This window comes from Oncorhynchus mykiss, chromosome 12 (assembly GCF_057628025.1).
Source record: "Oncorhynchus mykiss isolate SJ-2025 chromosome 12, ASM5762802v1, whole genome shotgun sequence".
Classification (NCBI taxonomy): Eukaryota; Metazoa; Chordata; class Actinopteri; order Salmoniformes; family Salmonidae; genus Oncorhynchus; species Oncorhynchus mykiss.
The window spans coordinates 77,336,068-77,353,071 of record NC_143033.1 but is presented as its reverse complement, the minus strand read 5'-3'; the positions used below and the strand labels follow the sequence as shown (position 1 = coordinate 77,353,071).

The window sequence follows — 17,004 nt, the reverse complement described above, 5'->3', positions numbered from 1 at the left end:
GACTAGGCTACCTGTATTTGACATTGTATTGTTATTTCGCTGAACACTGGATGGTTTAATTTTATTTTTGGCATTGAAACGAGGCTACTAAGGAGAAAAAAACTCACCCAAATGTATAGCTGGAAAATTTAAATGGTTTGTTTGAAAATGTGAAGAATTTTTTGCGGGACAAAAAAAATAAATATATATTTTTTAATGTGAATCACATTTTTGTTTGGCGTACCCCCGACGGCATTGCTCGCACCACTGGGGGTTACGACATCCCGTTGCTATTGTCCCCAATTTGGGAATACCTGCTCTGAGTATTTAAAATGTTACTCGTGAAAAATATATGAAATATTTCAATAGGCTTTTTGTTTTGAAAAAGTCATCCTTAAACCTAATGAATTATAGAAGAGACCCGAACACGCACTACATTGTTCATTTCAAATAATCCCTCATAAAATTTGTTGTGTGATTTGCAGAACTTGATTTTTCTTGTACGTTGGCCATATGAGGAATCTACAGGATTTCAAAACAGCTGGTCATTATTCTGATTTTGCACAACAGTTATTTCGCGACGCGTTTTGGGATCTCCGTCATCCCGGATTAAACGAAAACCCATTCATTTTCAAAGGACGCGAAGTGGGCGGAGCGACCATTGTGCGACGCAAGCATGGGTGAGGTATCGTGATCAGGGCGGGACAAAAATGCAGTTAAATCCGTATAACCATTAGCTTTGAGAAAGGTTAAAGTTCGTCGTTTACACGACACCCTGTTGCTATTGACTAATCGAAGCTCACTATGGTTTTTGCCCCAGTTGATACGTAGCACTATCTAGCTTGCTTGCACAGACATGAGAGCGATGATTCAGGGTTGCCATGTAGGTGCTTTTCGTATTATTTGGCTACTTTGTAAACGATGTAGTGGGTGAAAATGTAACCTATTGGTTTCGGGTTTTAGGGCTACTTCTTGTTTGCACCGCGGCCGCCATGACATTTCTTAAAAATATCTAAATTATGCGGATCTGCTGCTGACTATCAGGCAGTGAGGCAGCCTGTTGCTGAGTGATTCATAAAAAATCCTACAATGTGATTTTCTGGATTTTTTTTCTCATTTTGTCTGTCATAGTTGAAGTGTACCTATGATGAAAATTTACAGGCCTCTCTCATCTTTTTAAGTGGGAGAACTTGCACAATTGGTGGCTGACTAAATACTTTTTTGCCCCACAGTAGCTGGTTAGCCTAACATACCTACCCAGCTAACATGGGCTAGTTGATCAACTATACATTACTGACATGTTAGAAATAGCTCTCTAATGTCTGTCAGTGAATGACATAACAAGAGGACAACTTCCCATACACTACCACATGTAAAAAGTGCACCTTGTGCATTCTACTGTTACAACTCTCAACCACATTAATAAATTGAAAACCTGAGTTTTTTATATTATTTATAAAGTCGGGACACATCAGCTAACGTTTTTTTTTTGCCCCATAGATATTGTTTTAACGTTTGAGCCACTTAAATATCACATAAATACACATTAGACATTGCAAAATGTATAGAATAAAAATGCTACATTTTCTCTGCACCTCATGAAAAAATTTGTAGAATTGCAGAAAATAAACTTTAAACCTGCAAGATTTTCTCTTCACCAACAAGAGGGGTGTGAACAGTTTTTGTCATGAAAAGTGCTTTTGCCCATAGAAATAGACATGGCTCGTGCGCAGGGTGGCGCGGGATGTTCCCCAATGCTGGAAGGGGGGTCTGAGTGCACTCTGCCTTGGAGCACTATTAATATTAAAACAAGTTTCATTCATTTACTCCCTTGTTCCTGACTTGACTGAGTGAACTTTGTTTTTTAACAACTAGCAGAAGCAATAGGCAACTTCCTCTGACCCTCTGATAGTGAAATGTATGGCCACTTCAAAAATTCAGTTTGCTTAGTCAAACCAGTTGTCTTGGCCAGCAGAGAGATTGTAATACAAACCAGCAAAAATACAAGCAAATATATATTTTTTGACAGACATTGTATTGTTATGTCAGTGTCATTTTATGGTTTTATGTAATCATTGCCATGTTGTTCACATGTCATGTGCTCTGACCGGTAGGTAGGCCAACACATGCCTCCTCTCTTGTGCTCAACCCTCCCAGAGTGGTGGTGAGATATGGAGATTCAGTCTCAGTCAACTGCAGCACATCATCCACAGACCATGAGGGGATGGGCTGGGAGGACACATTCCCACATAGAAGTTTTGAACAAGATGTCAACATTGTCACCTGGACTGTGGATAACCTTACTGATTGGACAATAGAACCTACATGCTACATCACTCTCATTGACAGCAAACAACTCTCAAAAGTACTTCCAGTCATTCTCTACAGTGAGTATTTTCCTCCTTGTGAATGTGAAAGGTATTTTTCTATTTAACTGTATATCAGCATTGAGGGTTTTTTACATTGTTGACTTCCTCTACAGAGACTCCAGACAGCGTCTCCATCTCTGTTCTGAGACACTCTGGTCCCATGGTGGAGGGGACACAGTACCAGCTGCAGTGTGACATCCAGAACATCGCTCCTCTACAGAACCTGATTGTGAAGTGGTACAAAGGGAATGAACCCTTAGATAATGTAACTTACAGTACTGTCAGTAAGACACCAGTGGATGTGTCAGATACTCTGATGATTAGCCCCAGTAGAGATGATGATGGAGCTCAGTATAGATGTAGAGCAGAACTGGACCTGGGACCAGAGGGACCACAACCCCATCCTACAGTGACATCATTAATCAGCATTACTGTGCACTGTAAGTTCCCTCTTATTTTCAATCATTCCATTCATGTTTACAGCGGATCATTTAGTTTGATCTGATACCCTACTATGATATTTAACAGATTCTTCCAGTAATCTGTTCTCATCCATCTCCTAATTTCACCCTCCCCAGACACTGAATCTTGTGGGAACAGTCCATGTTGATTGATTCTTATTTCTCCTCATTCTTCAGACCCCCCCAACCTTTTCCAGACCTGAAGCTGAGACCCTGGACATCAGAGTGGGGGAGGAAATCACCTTAAACTGCACAGCTACTGGAAAGCCCACTCCTCTGTACAGCTGGCATTCTTCACATGTCCAAGAAGCTCTTTTCACACCCCTCTCCAAGCTCCCAGGAACCTACACCTGCACTGCCTCCAGTCTGATAGGCAAGATCAGCAAGACTTTCACTGTGAATCCCAAACCTATAGGTAGGATCATGTTTCTAATTAGTGCCTAGTCTTATCTTTCTCACAAATGCTTCTATTCTCTCCTACTACCGCTCCCTCTTCTTCTCTCGCTCCCCCTTCACTCACTAGTGGCATTCATTTTGCCTTTTACCTGAATGAGACTGTCCATTGGTACGGGTGCCTCATCAGGTGACCACAAGTACTTTGTTACTTTGCAATTATTACATTGTTACTACACTGTACATATGAAACTAACTACCATGGAAAAATGTTTTTCAGGACACTTCATGTGAAATGGGACCCATTCTTTCCGTACCATGTACACGTGTTACTTTCTTAATATTTCCCATATAGACTGTTCTGTGAAATATCTCCGTTGACAGTATATTTAAATGTTTAATATTGCCAAATTGCTGCTGTTTCTCCAGGCAGTCGTGGAACCACTGCAGGGATAGTAGTGGTCGTGCATGCTGTCTTTGCTCTAGTGTCTGTCTGTGTGGTGCATCACAAAAAAATAAACTCTGCTGTTGCTGGGGCTGAGGAGCTTGGGACGGTCAGCTGATCAAACCCTCATTAGCCACACCCTCTTCCCACAGGGGGCAGAACAACGTTCTGGGTCATCATAGGATCTTGCCTGGGCCTGACCTTTGTGGTCGTGATTGTCTATGTCGTTGTCAAACAGAGAGCAGGTCCCAACTCCATCATCTGACCAGGCCAGAGGAAGAGAATTTCTATCGTCAATGTGACCAGCAGGACTTCCTCAACAGACACTGTATGAATAAGAATGGTTGTTTACTCAATTATTATGATGTAACACTCCAATCCTGCATGGCTTATAAATCCAAAGAGTGCTTTCTATTAGCCTACTCCAACCAATAGCTTTGTGCCATTTGTATGTGGTGTTGTTTTGAATGAGTCTTGGGCTGTGTCGGTGTGAACATGTGGCGCGACACTACAAAGCATTCATTCACAGGCATGTGTGTCCTGTTTTATTATTTGTTTTATTATCAAGCATGTCTGAATGTAGTCTCTCTTCTCACGGCCATTGTGTCTCTGTCACGGATGTAAAGCGGCTGGGAAAACAGGCTAGCCTGATCGCTGTAGTCAGCAACAAGTGACCTTATATACAATGAGAAATGAGCCATGCAATGCATCACTTCCTATCTAATGCTTTTTTTCTTTCTTGTTGCTCTCAATTGGTGCTACCAGAGCCTTTTAACCGATTTAAGTGTACTATTCCAAGAGCCACAGGAAGCTTCTCTTCACTATTGCTAATTTTGTTCTCTGCCCACACTCTTCCATTTTATCTCTCTCTTTTACCTTCACAGCACCCTTGATTCTCAGTATTGTCAGTATGTTTGATGATAGCTTTAATCGTTTGTCTTTCACTTTCTCAACCTATATCCGTGGACCATAGGGAAGTGGACATGCATACCGACATGAACCCCATGGACGCAGTCTCAGGGCTGTGAAGAGAGAAAGGCCACTAATGTGTTTTATCTATCTCAGGTATTTTAATAGGCTACACAGTCATATCTCACCATAGGTGGCTCACATGGTCCTTTAAGAAGTTGCTAAACTGTGTTAAGTAGAAACAATTCCCTGATGATGATTTTGTTACTTGCCAATTCTTTCTGTTTTGACAAGAGTGCAGTGGCACAGTTCTTCAATAGTTGTCTTTTTTTGTTGAATCACAATCAGAGATTTGGGTTTATTTTTTATAACAATTTTTTAAACCAATTCATGCTAGATTTCAAGGTATGTTTACAGTTTTAAGTGCAAAGTATGTTCAGTTCAGTTCACATTGCACAGGGCTGGAATAGCATTGGTACAGTTGAAAATGGTGCTTGTAAGTTGCACAGAACACTATTTTTAGTTGCCCGATGTAAACTAGCTTTTTACATGTGATGTTTGTGTATTGTGTCGCTAACTAACTATGTGTATATTGTCCATTTGATTTCAGCACTGAATGTTGTTATATGCCGTCTTTAACAGTCACTAACACTCATTCTCTACTTTATTTAGACATTTTTGTCAGCTTGCTTATGTTTATATGACCTGTGATGTGTGTGTTTCCATCTGACTGCTCTTCCGTTCAGACATTTAGTTCTCTCTTTGGAATGTCAATACTGTCAGGCTCAGCATTGTGTCAGAGATTCTGTTTCAGGAAGTGTTCTACTGCAACCTATTTAGGTGAGACTGATGCTGTCTTTCATTTCAATAGTGCTGCAACATTGGTTGAAAGTTTTGCATCTACAATGCAGGTGATGCATGCATACACAGCATTCACTGTCAAACATCAACCAGTTATGCTCATTGAGTTAAAGCTTTGGAAGAATCAGTCTTTCACTGTGACATGTTCCTCTACTGTCTTTTGTATGCCATTGGGAACCTTTCTCTCATACATCACTGTAACACTGACACCTCCATACTAATCAGTGCAAACTAAGGTCAATTTAAAGAGAAGCATGAAAGTCCCTCTGTTATCCTGCCTACAGTGGCTCATATAAATACTTCCTTTTTCAGAATTGAGTGTGTCCTTTTTGTGTCACTCGGGTTTATCCTGGTGAAGGGGACTTCTGTCTTGCCAAGAAACACTTTGTGTGTGCAGCCTGACTGTTGCTATAACAACCTGGCTGCAGTGTAGACTTATAAGGGCAATTTGCCAGCACATTTAGCCCTTGAGGAAAAACATTTTATATTATACACACATGATCATTGTCAGAAACAAGTATACAGTAGTGTACTTCCACAACAAACAAAGGCACAGGGTAGAAACACAAACCAGAGTCGACATACTGTAGACACTGAGGATTGGCATTTGAGCCTTCTATAAATACACCCAATAAGCATCCAATTACTGAGCAATGTTTCTGGCAGCCTGGTCACGGCTGGTGCTGTTGTGCAGTGGTGGTACATTCTGATCACAGTGTGAGGCCTACACACTACATGCCGGACAACTCGAGTCCAACAATCCAACCTGCTGAGTCTTGACAAAGCATGGGGTCTCCAAGCAGTGTGCGTATGGGATTCAAACATGCCTGCAGAAAAGAGAGTAGAACTGCATTGTGAGTTCTCTCAAACCACCTATGTATATGAATCCACAGTCACACGGGAACTGTTTAGTTTGAGGCAAGTTAACACAGGTCATTGGGGTTTACTTTCAGATTAAAGAACTGAAAATTGTAACCATAGTACCCTTCTGAAGTCATAGAACTCAATATGGGTATTTTCTAAAAACAGAACAGAGATGTCATCTGAATAGCTTGGGGTTGTGCTGCTGTAACAATACATGACAGCAAACAGAACTACAAAAGACCTAACCTGTGATTCTAGGAGTAGGAATACATTTTGGGCTGAAATATATAATGGGTCTGATATATTAACTCTCATTGAACATGAAAATACAGATTCTAACTAAACCACAAATAATGATTAAAGGAAGAATTTGGGATGTAGGCCTAATGAGTTACCATTGAGGAGGTCTGGCCTTGATGCCTGTCAAACTTCCTTAGCCCCCTCTTCTCTCCCTCGGGGCCCTGCAGTCAGACACAGACTACGGTATGAGAGCCCTCGTTTGGTGAGGGAGGGCTTTTGTTAGTAATCACAGTTCACTTTGGAGTTGCCAAGCAGGACCAAGTCGGAATTCCACTCGTCTTTCAACTCCGACCATAGTGGACTTCAGCAAAGTCTGCAAAAAGATGGAAAACTACTTTCTAAAATGGATCCTAAACTTTTGCATGTTCTGCACCGGTAAGATGTTGCAAGAGACATTTTATTATTCATAAGATTTGCTTATTCTCTGTGGAGTCAAGGGTTATGGGACATCTGCAGTAGAGGCCCCCATTGTACCAACGAGTTTGTAGTTTGAAGACGTGTTTGGCAATAGAATCGGTCATAAATGGTTTTAAAGCTCTTTGGCGAAATACTCTTATATAATATTGCATGTATGAGTGTCTGAATTATTTACCTGTGCTTTGTCCACTGAAATTAAACTTGCAACCCAGAGAGGATGGCAAAGTGGAACCTGCATCCCACCCAATCTTATATCCACAGTGATACAAACAGATCATAAACACCTGCTAAAGTCACACAATCAAATCACTGCAAGCAACATTTTCTTTGTATCTGTAAATGTGATTTTGTTTAACAAATATGAATGTTGCGGATATGCCAGCAATAATAGAACTCTCTAATTTGATTACGTGATGATCATGATGATAATGAAAAAGATTGTGAAAATGATGCGGATGAAGACAATGTAACGATGATGATAGTGATGATGATATTGTCCATGTCTCAGTGTCAGGTGAAGGATGCTCTCTGGAGCTGAAACCCTCCAGGGTGGTGGTGGGGTTTGGGGAACCTGTTTCCGTCAGCTGTGAGGCCTCTCGCCCGGTGCGTGTCTTAGGCTGGGAGTCAGCCATCGGGGCAGCACACACCCAACAGGACCGTGCTGTCCAATGGAAGGTGGACAGTCTGATCGACTGGATCGAGGAGCCTATCTGCTATGGAGTCTTCTTCACTGCACCCAGACAGTGTGAGGAGAAACTCAACCTCATTCTTTACAGTGAGTCAACCTGGCCTAAATAAAGCTGGCTTTTTATCTTAGCACAATTTAAGGCAGAGCATGGCTGTTGTACATGCATCAGGCCATACTTCATAATAATGAATTCTATTTGTGACGACTACTACTAAATGTACGTGTTTTGCTTGACACACTAACCAGCTGATCTTTCACAGAGACTCCAGACAGTGTCACTATCAGCTCAGCGAACCACACTGGTCCCATGTTGGAGGGGAAAGAGTACCAGCTGCTCTGTGATGTCCAGAACATTGCCCCCGTTCAATACCTCACCCTGAGGTGGTACAGAGGGCAGACTGAAGTTTACAACCACTCTTTCTCTGATCTGACCCCAGCCTCCCCTGTCCAAGTATCCTCCATCCTCCTGATCACCCCAACCAAAGCTGATAATGGAGCCCAGTACAAGTGCGTGGCTCAGCTGGACTTGGGACCAGAGGGACCACAACCGCCTCCTTCAGTGACATCAGAGCCTCTCAACGTCTCTGTGCACTGTGAGCCTATCCACTCAACCCAACCATTTATAGTTTCATGAGAAACAATGAAATACAATTGTGTTTGTGTATTCGTTTTTATGCAATATCCATCCCTTTCCCTTATTTTCTCAGACCCCCCATCCTTCCTCAGTCCTGAGGCTGAGACCCTGGACATCGGTATGGGGGATGAAATCACATTAAACTGCACGGCTACAGGAAGCCCCAGTCCTGTGTACAGCTGGCAGTCTTCAGATCCCAAAGAGAAGATGGAGGACCTACCTCTTTTTACCTCTTCCTCCTTGCTTCCAGGGACCTACACCTGCATTTCTTCTAATACGATTGGCAAGAAGAGTAAGCAGTTCATCATCAAGACTAAGTCTTAAGGTAGGAAGACACAGTGAAGGGGGCATTGTTAAATGCACACATTTAGAGGATAGAACTAGCACTCTCTACCATCACACTTGTTATAGAAGCCATTGTTCTTATTTGATTTTTCTATGGTATGTAATGTGAGGAGTCTCTTTAAGGTACAAAGGGCCACATCGGAGGTATGTGACTTTTCCCCACAGTGGAGTGTTGGCTTTACAAAACAAAAGTCCAAGTTTGGGGGATTAGCAGAGGGAAGATATTGTCTGTCTCTAATATCAATTGCATGGTTTTGTTACAGGTGTGAGAATGTCATCATTGTCAGCCAGACCATCGCACAGAAAAAAAAAGGAATCGCCTTACATTTTTAAAGACTTTGGTCATGTAATAGTTTATAGTAGCATATTGTGTTATGATTGATTCTTGTTGTTGTTATTGCAACATAACGTATACTTTGATGTGTTTAAATATATATGTAGGGTATACAGTTCACTTTCAGTGTGGAGAACCCTAGAACGAGAGGTAGTGTGAATAATTATATCCATTAATAAGCTATGCATTAACTTTATTTTGGAAATCTACGTTGTTGTTTTTTGTTCTCTTTTTTACATGCATAAAAACACTAATAAAATGACAAATGTATATTTATATGGCCAGTTGGTTTTATTATTATCAATGATGGTAGGCTATTATTATTTAAACTACTAAATAATCTTTATATTTCTTTTTTTATTACAAAAATCTCATGCCCCACCCACATGCCTTTGCCTTGACGTTCTTCAATAACGAGTTTACGTAGAGACGTGGAAAGCGTCTAAACGGAAATGTCTAGGGTTTCCTCCATAGCAAGCTAAAGCTACATTGTGCACTATTATTGTTTAGCAATAGTAAATATATTAGCTACCAATATAATTTCTAACAAGGTTTGAAGTTAGATAGTTACGTTGTATCATTAGACTCACATCTGTTATTTTCACTTTTAACGTGCTCTTGCTGCAAGCAACGTTTTAGCCTGCTAGCTTGGTAGCTAGAATGACAAGTAGGATCGACTACAGCGTGTGGGACCACATTGAGGTTTCAGATGATGAAGATGACACTCATCCAAACATCGATACACCCAGCCTTTTCAAATGGAGGCATGAGGTAACGTTATGTCGAACGTTTGGAGCGGCAGGTAGCCTAGTGGTTAGAGTGTTGGGCCAGTAACTGAAAGGTTGCTAGATCGAATCCGAGCTGACAAGGTAAAACAATGTGTCGTTCTGCCTCTGAACAAGGCAGTTAACCAACTGTTCCTAGGCCGTCACTGTAAATAAGACCCTGTTCTTAACTGACTTGCCTAGTTAAGGGTAAAAAAAAAAAAAAAATTTGATAGCTACTTGGTCTCTGTAAGTTAGCTAAGAATCACATTATTAGCTAGCTTTCTAGATTTGCAGATGCGTTAAGTAAACAGCCTCCTATCGCAGATAAATGCAATGGAAAGATAAACATAACATTTGACGTTGTGTTGTAGTTATCCGCGATGAGATATCTTTGTCCTGACCCATCTCCCCACCATCACCTAGGCGCGTGTGGAACGAATGGACCAGTTCATAAAGGCTGGTGAGGACCTGGAGAAGGGGCTAGCTGAATCTAAGCGCAAGTTGACTGAAGCACAGAAGAAGACTAAGAATCTGTCCAGTTCAGTCACGGACGATGCCAAAGCTGAGCTGAGCAAGGCACAGGCCGAGGAGAAGAGGCTGAAGAAGGAGGAGCGGGACTGGGAGAAGAAACTGGAGGACCACCGGCGGGAAGAGAAGAAGATGCCATGGAATGTAGACACACTCTGCAAGGAGGGCTTCAGCAAGGTGGGTTAAGTGTGTGGAACCACTGGTGCACCCTGGCTGCAGGTGATGGTTATTTGCTGATGCCACTTGACTTGCCCCCACTCCGATCTCTCTCTCACTCCTTCTGTCCCACTCCGATCTCTCTCTCACTCCTTCTGTCTCTCCTAGAGTGTTATGAATGTTAAGCCAGATGTGAAGGAGGAGACCGAGGAGCAGAAAGAGCAGAAACACAAGACCTTTGTGGAGAAGTATGAGAAAGAGATCAAACACTTTGGTGAGTCATTTTCCCATTCTTTGTTGTCCTCATTCTTTGTGGGTAGTTGTCATGGCCATGGTCTCTGTCTCTGTTGTCAGGTATGATGAAACGCTGGGACGACAGCCAGAAGTACCTATCAGACAACCCTCACCTGGTGTGTGAGGAGACGGCCAACTACCTAGTCATCATGTGCATTGACCTGGAGGTGGAGGAGGTGAGTGCAGAACCGTAATACGACAAACCTCACCACTAATAACCCATCCGCTATACATTACCCCCGAGACCACTAATCAGGGTGTTCAGTAGGGCACAGGGTAGCAAAATGTTTTGAAACAGAAAATGATAGTGTTTCTTGTTGAACAAGTCCAGGTAGTCCTTCCCTGTTTCTGTCCATTTTCTTACATTTGGTACATAATTAACACAATCCTGGTGTAGAGAAGGTTATGAAGTAGGTTAGTAAGTGATCGTCTGATCCTCTTTATTTGCCCAAACATGCCTCAGTACGAAGTACACATGCAGTTTCCTTTTCTTGATACAGATGAGCATACACAAGGGTTAATGTCAGTGTCCTGTTGATGTTTTCCTCCTGTAGAAGAAAGCGCTGATGGAGCAGGTGGCCCACCAGACCATAGTGATGCAGTTCATCCTGGAGCTGGCTAAGAGCCTGAAGGTGGATCCCCGCGGTTGCTTCCGTCAGTTCTTCGACAAGATAAAGGTTTGTTTGCGTGTAAAGGTGATACATTTCCCACTTGCACTCAATAGCAAAGTATATAGACTAACAGTTACATTTCCCTCTCTCAGACTGCAGATCAGCAGTATCAGGATGCCTTTAATGATGAGCTGGAGTCCTTTAAGGAGAGGGTGCGCGGCAGGGCCAAGATCCGCATCGAGAGGGCCATGAAGGAGTACGAAGAGGAGGAGAGACAGAAACGCCTGGGGCCCGGAGGACTGGATCCTGCCGAGGTGTATGAGTCCTTACCTGAGGTACAGGACATCTACTGCTGCACCTCCTCCATTTAGCACCGTCCTTCCATCATCATCCCTATCTCTGTTTTTGCAAGTTAACGAAGCCGTTTATTTTGTCCTTTTTGTAGGAGATGCAGAAATGTTTTGACGAGAAGGACATTGCCATGTTGCAGACTGTCATCACGAAGCTGGACCCAACGGTAGGTTACAAAACAATCCATTCCTGTGTTTCTTTTGTTGTATTGTCTTCCACGTGCTCAGGGCAAGCATACGACAACATACATTGTTCTACAAATGTAAAGGCACGCTGAATAGTGACATAAAACCTCCTGAAGTTGTTATAAACTGGTGCTCTGAATGTCATTGTTCCCACCTGTCAGGAGGCTAAGGTCCACATGAAGAGATGCATTGACTCTGGGCTCTGGGTCCCTAACTCACGGGCAGACGAGGGAGATGACAAGGAGGAGGACGCTACTTATGAAGAGCTGAATAAGGAGATGGGCGAACAGAAGATAGAATGATTGACATGAATTGACTTTACGATGATGATATTTTCATCTATGTAGTCGTCACTTCTATTGCTACTCCCAATGTTTTTTCATGAATTTCTCCTTAACGCTTTGGAACAATGTAACCTCTCTGTGACGATGTCCACTCTTTGTGGACAACAGTATCACACCAATATCACTTGCTGAATGCGCTTCTTTTTTTTAAACAATTCTTGCTTGGGCCTTATTAGTAAAGTTGTATTCTTAAACGTGTGTGTGCCTGTACATAGTCTCTTTGTGTATGTACACTGTGTCAGCCAGCCAATCTGTACCTTGTATTTGTGTGCTTTCAGTTGCTGGGGAACAAGTTTCTCTTTTTCATTCAATACTCTCACTACTGGTTCTACATGTATAGGGAAGGCAAGGCAGGATTTCAGTTATTGATGTGATAGAATTATACATAGTGATGTAATGTGGGATAGCCTAGTAACTGAGGTTGAAATTGGATCATATCAACATGTGACATTTTGAATCCAGTCTACTGGCCCCTTACGACCTTTTTGCTCATTGTTTTCTCTCCTTAATTTGACCAGCAGGTGTCACTCCACATCAAATTTTAAGTTGATGAAGAATCACTTTTGAGTATTATTTGCTATTAAAAATAACACTGGTTTACATGTGTCAGGATAGGGTGTTCTTAAATGTAGATTTTAGAAATATTATTAGATTGTTTCACCTGTCTTCCATTGCATAATAATGCTAAGTGCAGCAAACTATTATGGTCCAAACACACCAAGACAGTCGTGAAGAGGGCACAACAACACCTTTTTCCTGTCAGGAGACTGAAATGGTTTGGCATGGGTTCCCAGATCCTCAAAAAGTTATACAGCTGCACTGGTTGCCTCACGGCCTCGTATGGCAACTGCTCGGTATCTGACCATAAGGCGCTACAGAGGGTAGTGCGTACGGCCCAGTACATCACTGGGGCCAAGCTTCCTGCCATCCAGGATCTATATACCAGTCGGTGTCAGCGGAAGGCCCAAAAAATTGTCAAAGACTCCTGTCACCCAAGTCATACTGGCGCACCAAGTCTAGGTCCAAAAGGCTCCTGAACATCTATCCCCAAGCTATAAGACTAATGAACAATTAATTAAATGACCACCTGGACTATTTACATTGATCCCCCACTGCTGCTACTCACTGTATCATCTATGCATAGTTCCTTTCCCCTACCTACATGTACAAATTACCTTTACTAACCTGTACCCCCCCACACATTTACTTAGTACCGGTGCCTCCTGTATATAGCCTTGTTATTGTTATGTAATTCTGTGTTACTTTATTTTTACCATTTTATTTAGTAAATATTTTCTTAACTCTATTTCTTGAACTGCACTGTTGGTTAAGGGCTTGTAAGTAAGCACCTACACTACCTTTCGAAAGTTTGGGGTCACTTAGAAATGGCCTTGTTTTTGAAGGAAAATCAAATTTTATGTCCATTAAAATAACATAAAGTTGATCAGAAATACAGTGAAGACATTGTTAATGTTGTAAATGGCTATTGTAGCTGGAAAGCTTGGTAGCTGGTGTACCAAGGCCCATTATCAGCAACCACCACTCCAGTGTTCCAATGGCACGTTGTGTTAGCTAATCCAAGTTTATCATTTTAAAAGGGCTAATTGATCATTAGAAAACCATTTTGCAATTATGTTAGCACAGCTGAAAACTGTTGTGCTGATTTAAAGAAGCAATTATATTGGCCGCCTTTAGACTAGTTGAGTATCTGGAGCATCAGCATTTGTGGGTTCAATTACAGGCTCAAAATGGCCAGAAACTAAGAACTTTCTTCTGGAACTTGTCAGTCTACTGAAGATCTCGTACTACGCTGTGTACTACTCCCTTCAAAGAAAAGCGCAAACTGGCTCTAAACAGAATAGAAAGAGGAGTGGGAGGCCCTGGTGCACAACTGTGCTGGCCACTCCTTATAGACAGAATATCAGCTGACTGCTTCTTCCCTAAATAGTTATTGCATAGTTATCGAGTGTCTAGTTTGAGAAACAGATGCTTCACAAATCCTCAACTTGCAGCTTCATTAAATAGAACCCGCAAAACACCAGTCTCAACGTCAACAGTGAAGAGGCGACTCCGGGATGTTGGCCTTCTAGGCAGAGTTGCAAAGAAAAAGCCATATCTGAGACTGGCCAAAAAGATTAAGATGGGCAAAAGAACAGACACTGGACAGAGGAAGATTGGAAAAAAGTGTTATGGACAGACAAATCTAAGTTTGAGGTGTTCGGATCACAAAGAAGAACATTCGTAAGATGCAGAAAAAAAATGAAATATGCTGGAGGAGTGCTTGACGCCATCTGTCAAGCATGGTGGAGGCAATGTGATGGTCTGGGGGTGCTTTGGTGGTGGTAAAGTGGGAGATTTGTACTGGGTAAAAGGAATCTTGAAGAAGGAAGGCTATCACTCCATTTTTCAACGCCATGCCGTACCCTGTGGACAGTGCTTAATTGGAGCCAATTTCTTCCTACAACAGGACAATGACCCAAAGCACAGCTCCAAACTATGCAATAACTATTTAGGGAAGAAGCAGTCAGCTGATATTCTGTCTATAAGGAGTGGCCAGCACAGTCACCGGATCTCAACCCTATTGAGCTGTTATGGGTGCCACTTGACCATAAGGTACTGTAAGAAATTCCCATCAAGTAGTGATGGGTCGTTCGCCAACGAGTCGGCTCTTAAGAGCCGGCTCTTGTAGGTGAATGTTGGGAGCCGGCTCGCATATCAGAAGGGCCAAATCTATTTATAAAAATATACAAAAATTAAGATATGAATAATAAAAATATTTAAATAATGAAAATTAACTAATTCAAAAAAACGAAATAAAAAATAATATTGGCCTAAATGCTCAAGCGCACACACATTTGTTTTGACTGTCTGCTCAGACTAACAGCCTCACCTGTTGTTCCTGACAATCAGACACACAGTGTCAACCAATGAACCAAAGATGCGTGAGGGAGGCTCGAGCCAACTAACACAGTCACACACTTAGCTGCCGAGAAGGAGAGAGAGGAAGGATAACTGAAAACAACAGCTGGAAACGGAAGCACAGTAGCATGTGGATGCATTTTAATAATGTAGACAATGTTAGAGCATGGAGTAGAATTTGCCAAACCAAATCTCATATAAAGCTGGTTCAATGCACAACCTACACCGGCATATGCGACTTTACACCCAACTGTGAAGCTAGCTGTAGAGGAGCTTCGAGAAACTAGCAGACCTGCTAGTGATAGTGGTGGAGCCAGCACCTCCACAAGTGGAGATGTTTCCACTCAGTCAAGTAGGCCTACTCCGCGACCCACAGCAACGCTGTTTTCTATGGACCAGTTTATGCCAAAGTCTATGTCTGTAGCAAAACAAGGCCAAATAGATATTGCATTGGCTAAAATGATTGTCCTCCAGTCATTTTCAATCGTGGAGGACAGAGGTTTTAAAAATTATAGCAATAGTCTAAATCCAATGTACACAATTCCAAGCAGGAAAACCCTTTCAAAATCACTTATTCCAAAACTGTACAAGAGCACACAGGCTTCAGTGCGGGAAAGAGTCCAAAAAGCTACTGCAGTTTGCCTTACCACTGACTGCTGGACATCAAGGGCGACCACTTCTTACATGTCGGTTACATGTCACTTCATTGAAGATTCTTCAATGTCGAGCTGTCTTCTGGACTGCTTTGAGTTCAGCGACAGACACACCTCAGATAATTTGTCAGAGGAACTGTTGAGAGTGGCAAGCAGATGGAAAAGTGGTCTGTTGTGTTAGCGACAATGCAGCGAACATAACCAAAGTCGTGAAAATGTTTAAATGGACCGACCCATCATCCATGTCTTTCCCACACAATCAACCTGATTGTAAGAGATGCTCTGAAGATGATGAAGCCCACTGTGGACAAAGTGAAAGCAGCTGTGGAATACTTCCACAGGAGGACAGTAGGTACTGAAAAACGAAATTCTACACAACGCCAGATGGGGATGCCTGAGCTGAGGCCTGAACAAGACTACACTACAAGGTGGAATTCAACATTTTAGATGTTGAAGCAGTTTCCTGAGTCCAAGGATGCCATCATCTCTACCCTGGTCATTGTCAATGCACCTGTTGATGCTCTGATCAAAGAGGAATGGGAGGTGGTGGACAGAGTCCTGGAACCCTTTGAGCAGGTCACTGTGGAGAGAGGTACAGTAAGCCGTTATTACTACATCATTATTTAATCCAGTATTATATATGTAGATGAGAATGTAGTATCAGTAGACAAAATGTTAAACTGAACTAATACATTACTGTTCTCTCTTTTCAGCTGTGACAGCCTCAAAAATGATACTCCTGTGTAAGGGCCTGCAGTGAATCACAGCCAGCCGACAGAGAGAAGCAAATGTAACCAAATCAAATGTATTTATATAGCCCTTCGTACATCAGCTGATATCTCAAAGTGCTGTACAGAAACCCAGCCTAAAACCCCAAACAGCAAGCAATGCAGGTGTAGAAGCACGGTGGCTAGGAAAAACTCCCTAGAAAGGCCAAAACCTAGGAAGAAACCTAGAGAGGAACCAGGCTATGAGGGGTGGCCAGTCCTCTTCTGGCTGTGCCGGGTGGAGATTATAACAACATGGCCAAGATGTTCAAATGTTCATAAATGACCAGCATGATCAAATAATAATAATCACAGTAGTTGTCGAGGGTGTAGCAAGTCAGCACCCCAGGAGTAAATGTCAGTTGACTTTTCATAGCCAATCATTAAGAGTATCTCTACCACTCTTGCTGTCTCTAGAGAGTTGAAAACA

The 17,004-nt window shown here is 42.2% G+C and overlaps 3 protein-coding genes across 3 annotated transcripts; all 3 read left to right on the top strand.

Annotated features, from left to right (window-relative positions):
• Positions 1-2,080: 2,080 nt before the first annotated feature.
• On the top strand, positions 2,081-5,731 carry LOC118937739 (intercellular adhesion molecule 1-like). Its single transcript, XM_090193432.1, has 3 exons — positions 2,081-2,366; positions 2,462-2,788; positions 2,987-5,731. The coding sequence occupies exons 1-3, from the start codon at positions 2,204-2,206 to the stop codon at positions 3,010-3,012; spliced, it is 516 nt and encodes a 171-aa protein (XP_090049558.1). The 5' UTR covers positions 2,081-2,203; the 3' UTR covers positions 3,013-5,731.
• Positions 5,732-6,744: 1,013 nt separating this feature from the next.
• Positions 6,745-9,275, top strand: LOC118937738 (vascular cell adhesion protein 1). Its single transcript, XM_036938388.2, has 5 exons — positions 6,745-6,956; positions 7,507-7,773; positions 7,947-8,279; positions 8,394-8,645; positions 8,929-9,275. Exons 1-4 carry the CDS (start codon positions 6,905-6,907, stop codon positions 8,642-8,644), a joined length of 903 nt encoding a protein of 300 aa, XP_036794283.1. The 5' UTR covers positions 6,745-6,904; the 3' UTR covers position 8,645; positions 8,929-9,275.
• Positions 9,276-9,284: 9 nt separating this feature from the next.
• Positions 9,285-12,835, top strand: LOC110538424 (hsp90 co-chaperone Cdc37). The gene is made up of 8 exons (XM_021625243.3): positions 9,285-9,770; positions 10,190-10,471; positions 10,619-10,724; positions 10,805-10,920; positions 11,299-11,421; positions 11,508-11,690; positions 11,801-11,872; positions 12,053-12,835. Exons 1-8 carry the CDS (start codon positions 9,660-9,662, stop codon positions 12,191-12,193), a joined length of 1,134 nt encoding a protein of 377 aa, XP_021480918.1. The 5' UTR covers positions 9,285-9,659; the 3' UTR covers positions 12,194-12,835.
• Positions 12,836-17,004: the final 4,169 nt, after the last annotated feature.

Bases quoted from the DNA above. Each gene is read 5' to 3' on its own strand.
- LOC118937739 (XM_090193432.1), top strand. From the start codon at position 2,204: ATGGGCTGGGAGGACACATTCCCACATAGAAGTTTTGAACAAGATGTC. The intron at 2,367-2,461 runs GTGAGTATTTTC...CTTCCTCTACAG, and splicing joins ACTTCCAGTCATTCTCTACA to AGACTCCAGACAGCGTCTCC. The intron at 2,789-2,986 runs GTAAGTTCCCTC...CTCATTCTTCAG, and splicing joins AATCAGCATTACTGTGCACT to ACCCCCCCAACCTTTTCCAG.
- LOC118937738 (XM_036938388.2), top strand. From the start codon at position 6,905: ATGGAAAACTACTTTCTAAAATGGATCCTAAACTTTTGCATGTTCTGC. The intron at 6,957-7,506 runs GTAAGATGTTGC...TCCATGTCTCAG, and splicing joins CTTTTGCATGTTCTGCACCG to TGTCAGGTGAAGGATGCTCT. The intron at 7,774-7,946 runs GTGAGTCAACCT...GATCTTTCACAG, and splicing joins ACTCAACCTCATTCTTTACA to AGACTCCAGACAGTGTCACT.
- LOC110538424 (XM_021625243.3), top strand. From the start codon at position 9,660: ATGACAAGTAGGATCGACTACAGCGTGTGGGACCACATTGAGGTTTCA. The intron at 10,921-11,298 runs GTGAGTGCAGAA...TTCCTCCTGTAG, and splicing joins TTGACCTGGAGGTGGAGGAG to AAGAAAGCGCTGATGGAGCA. The intron at 11,422-11,507 runs GTTTGTTTGCGT...TCCCTCTCTCAG, and splicing joins AGTTCTTCGACAAGATAAAG to ACTGCAGATCAGCAGTATCA.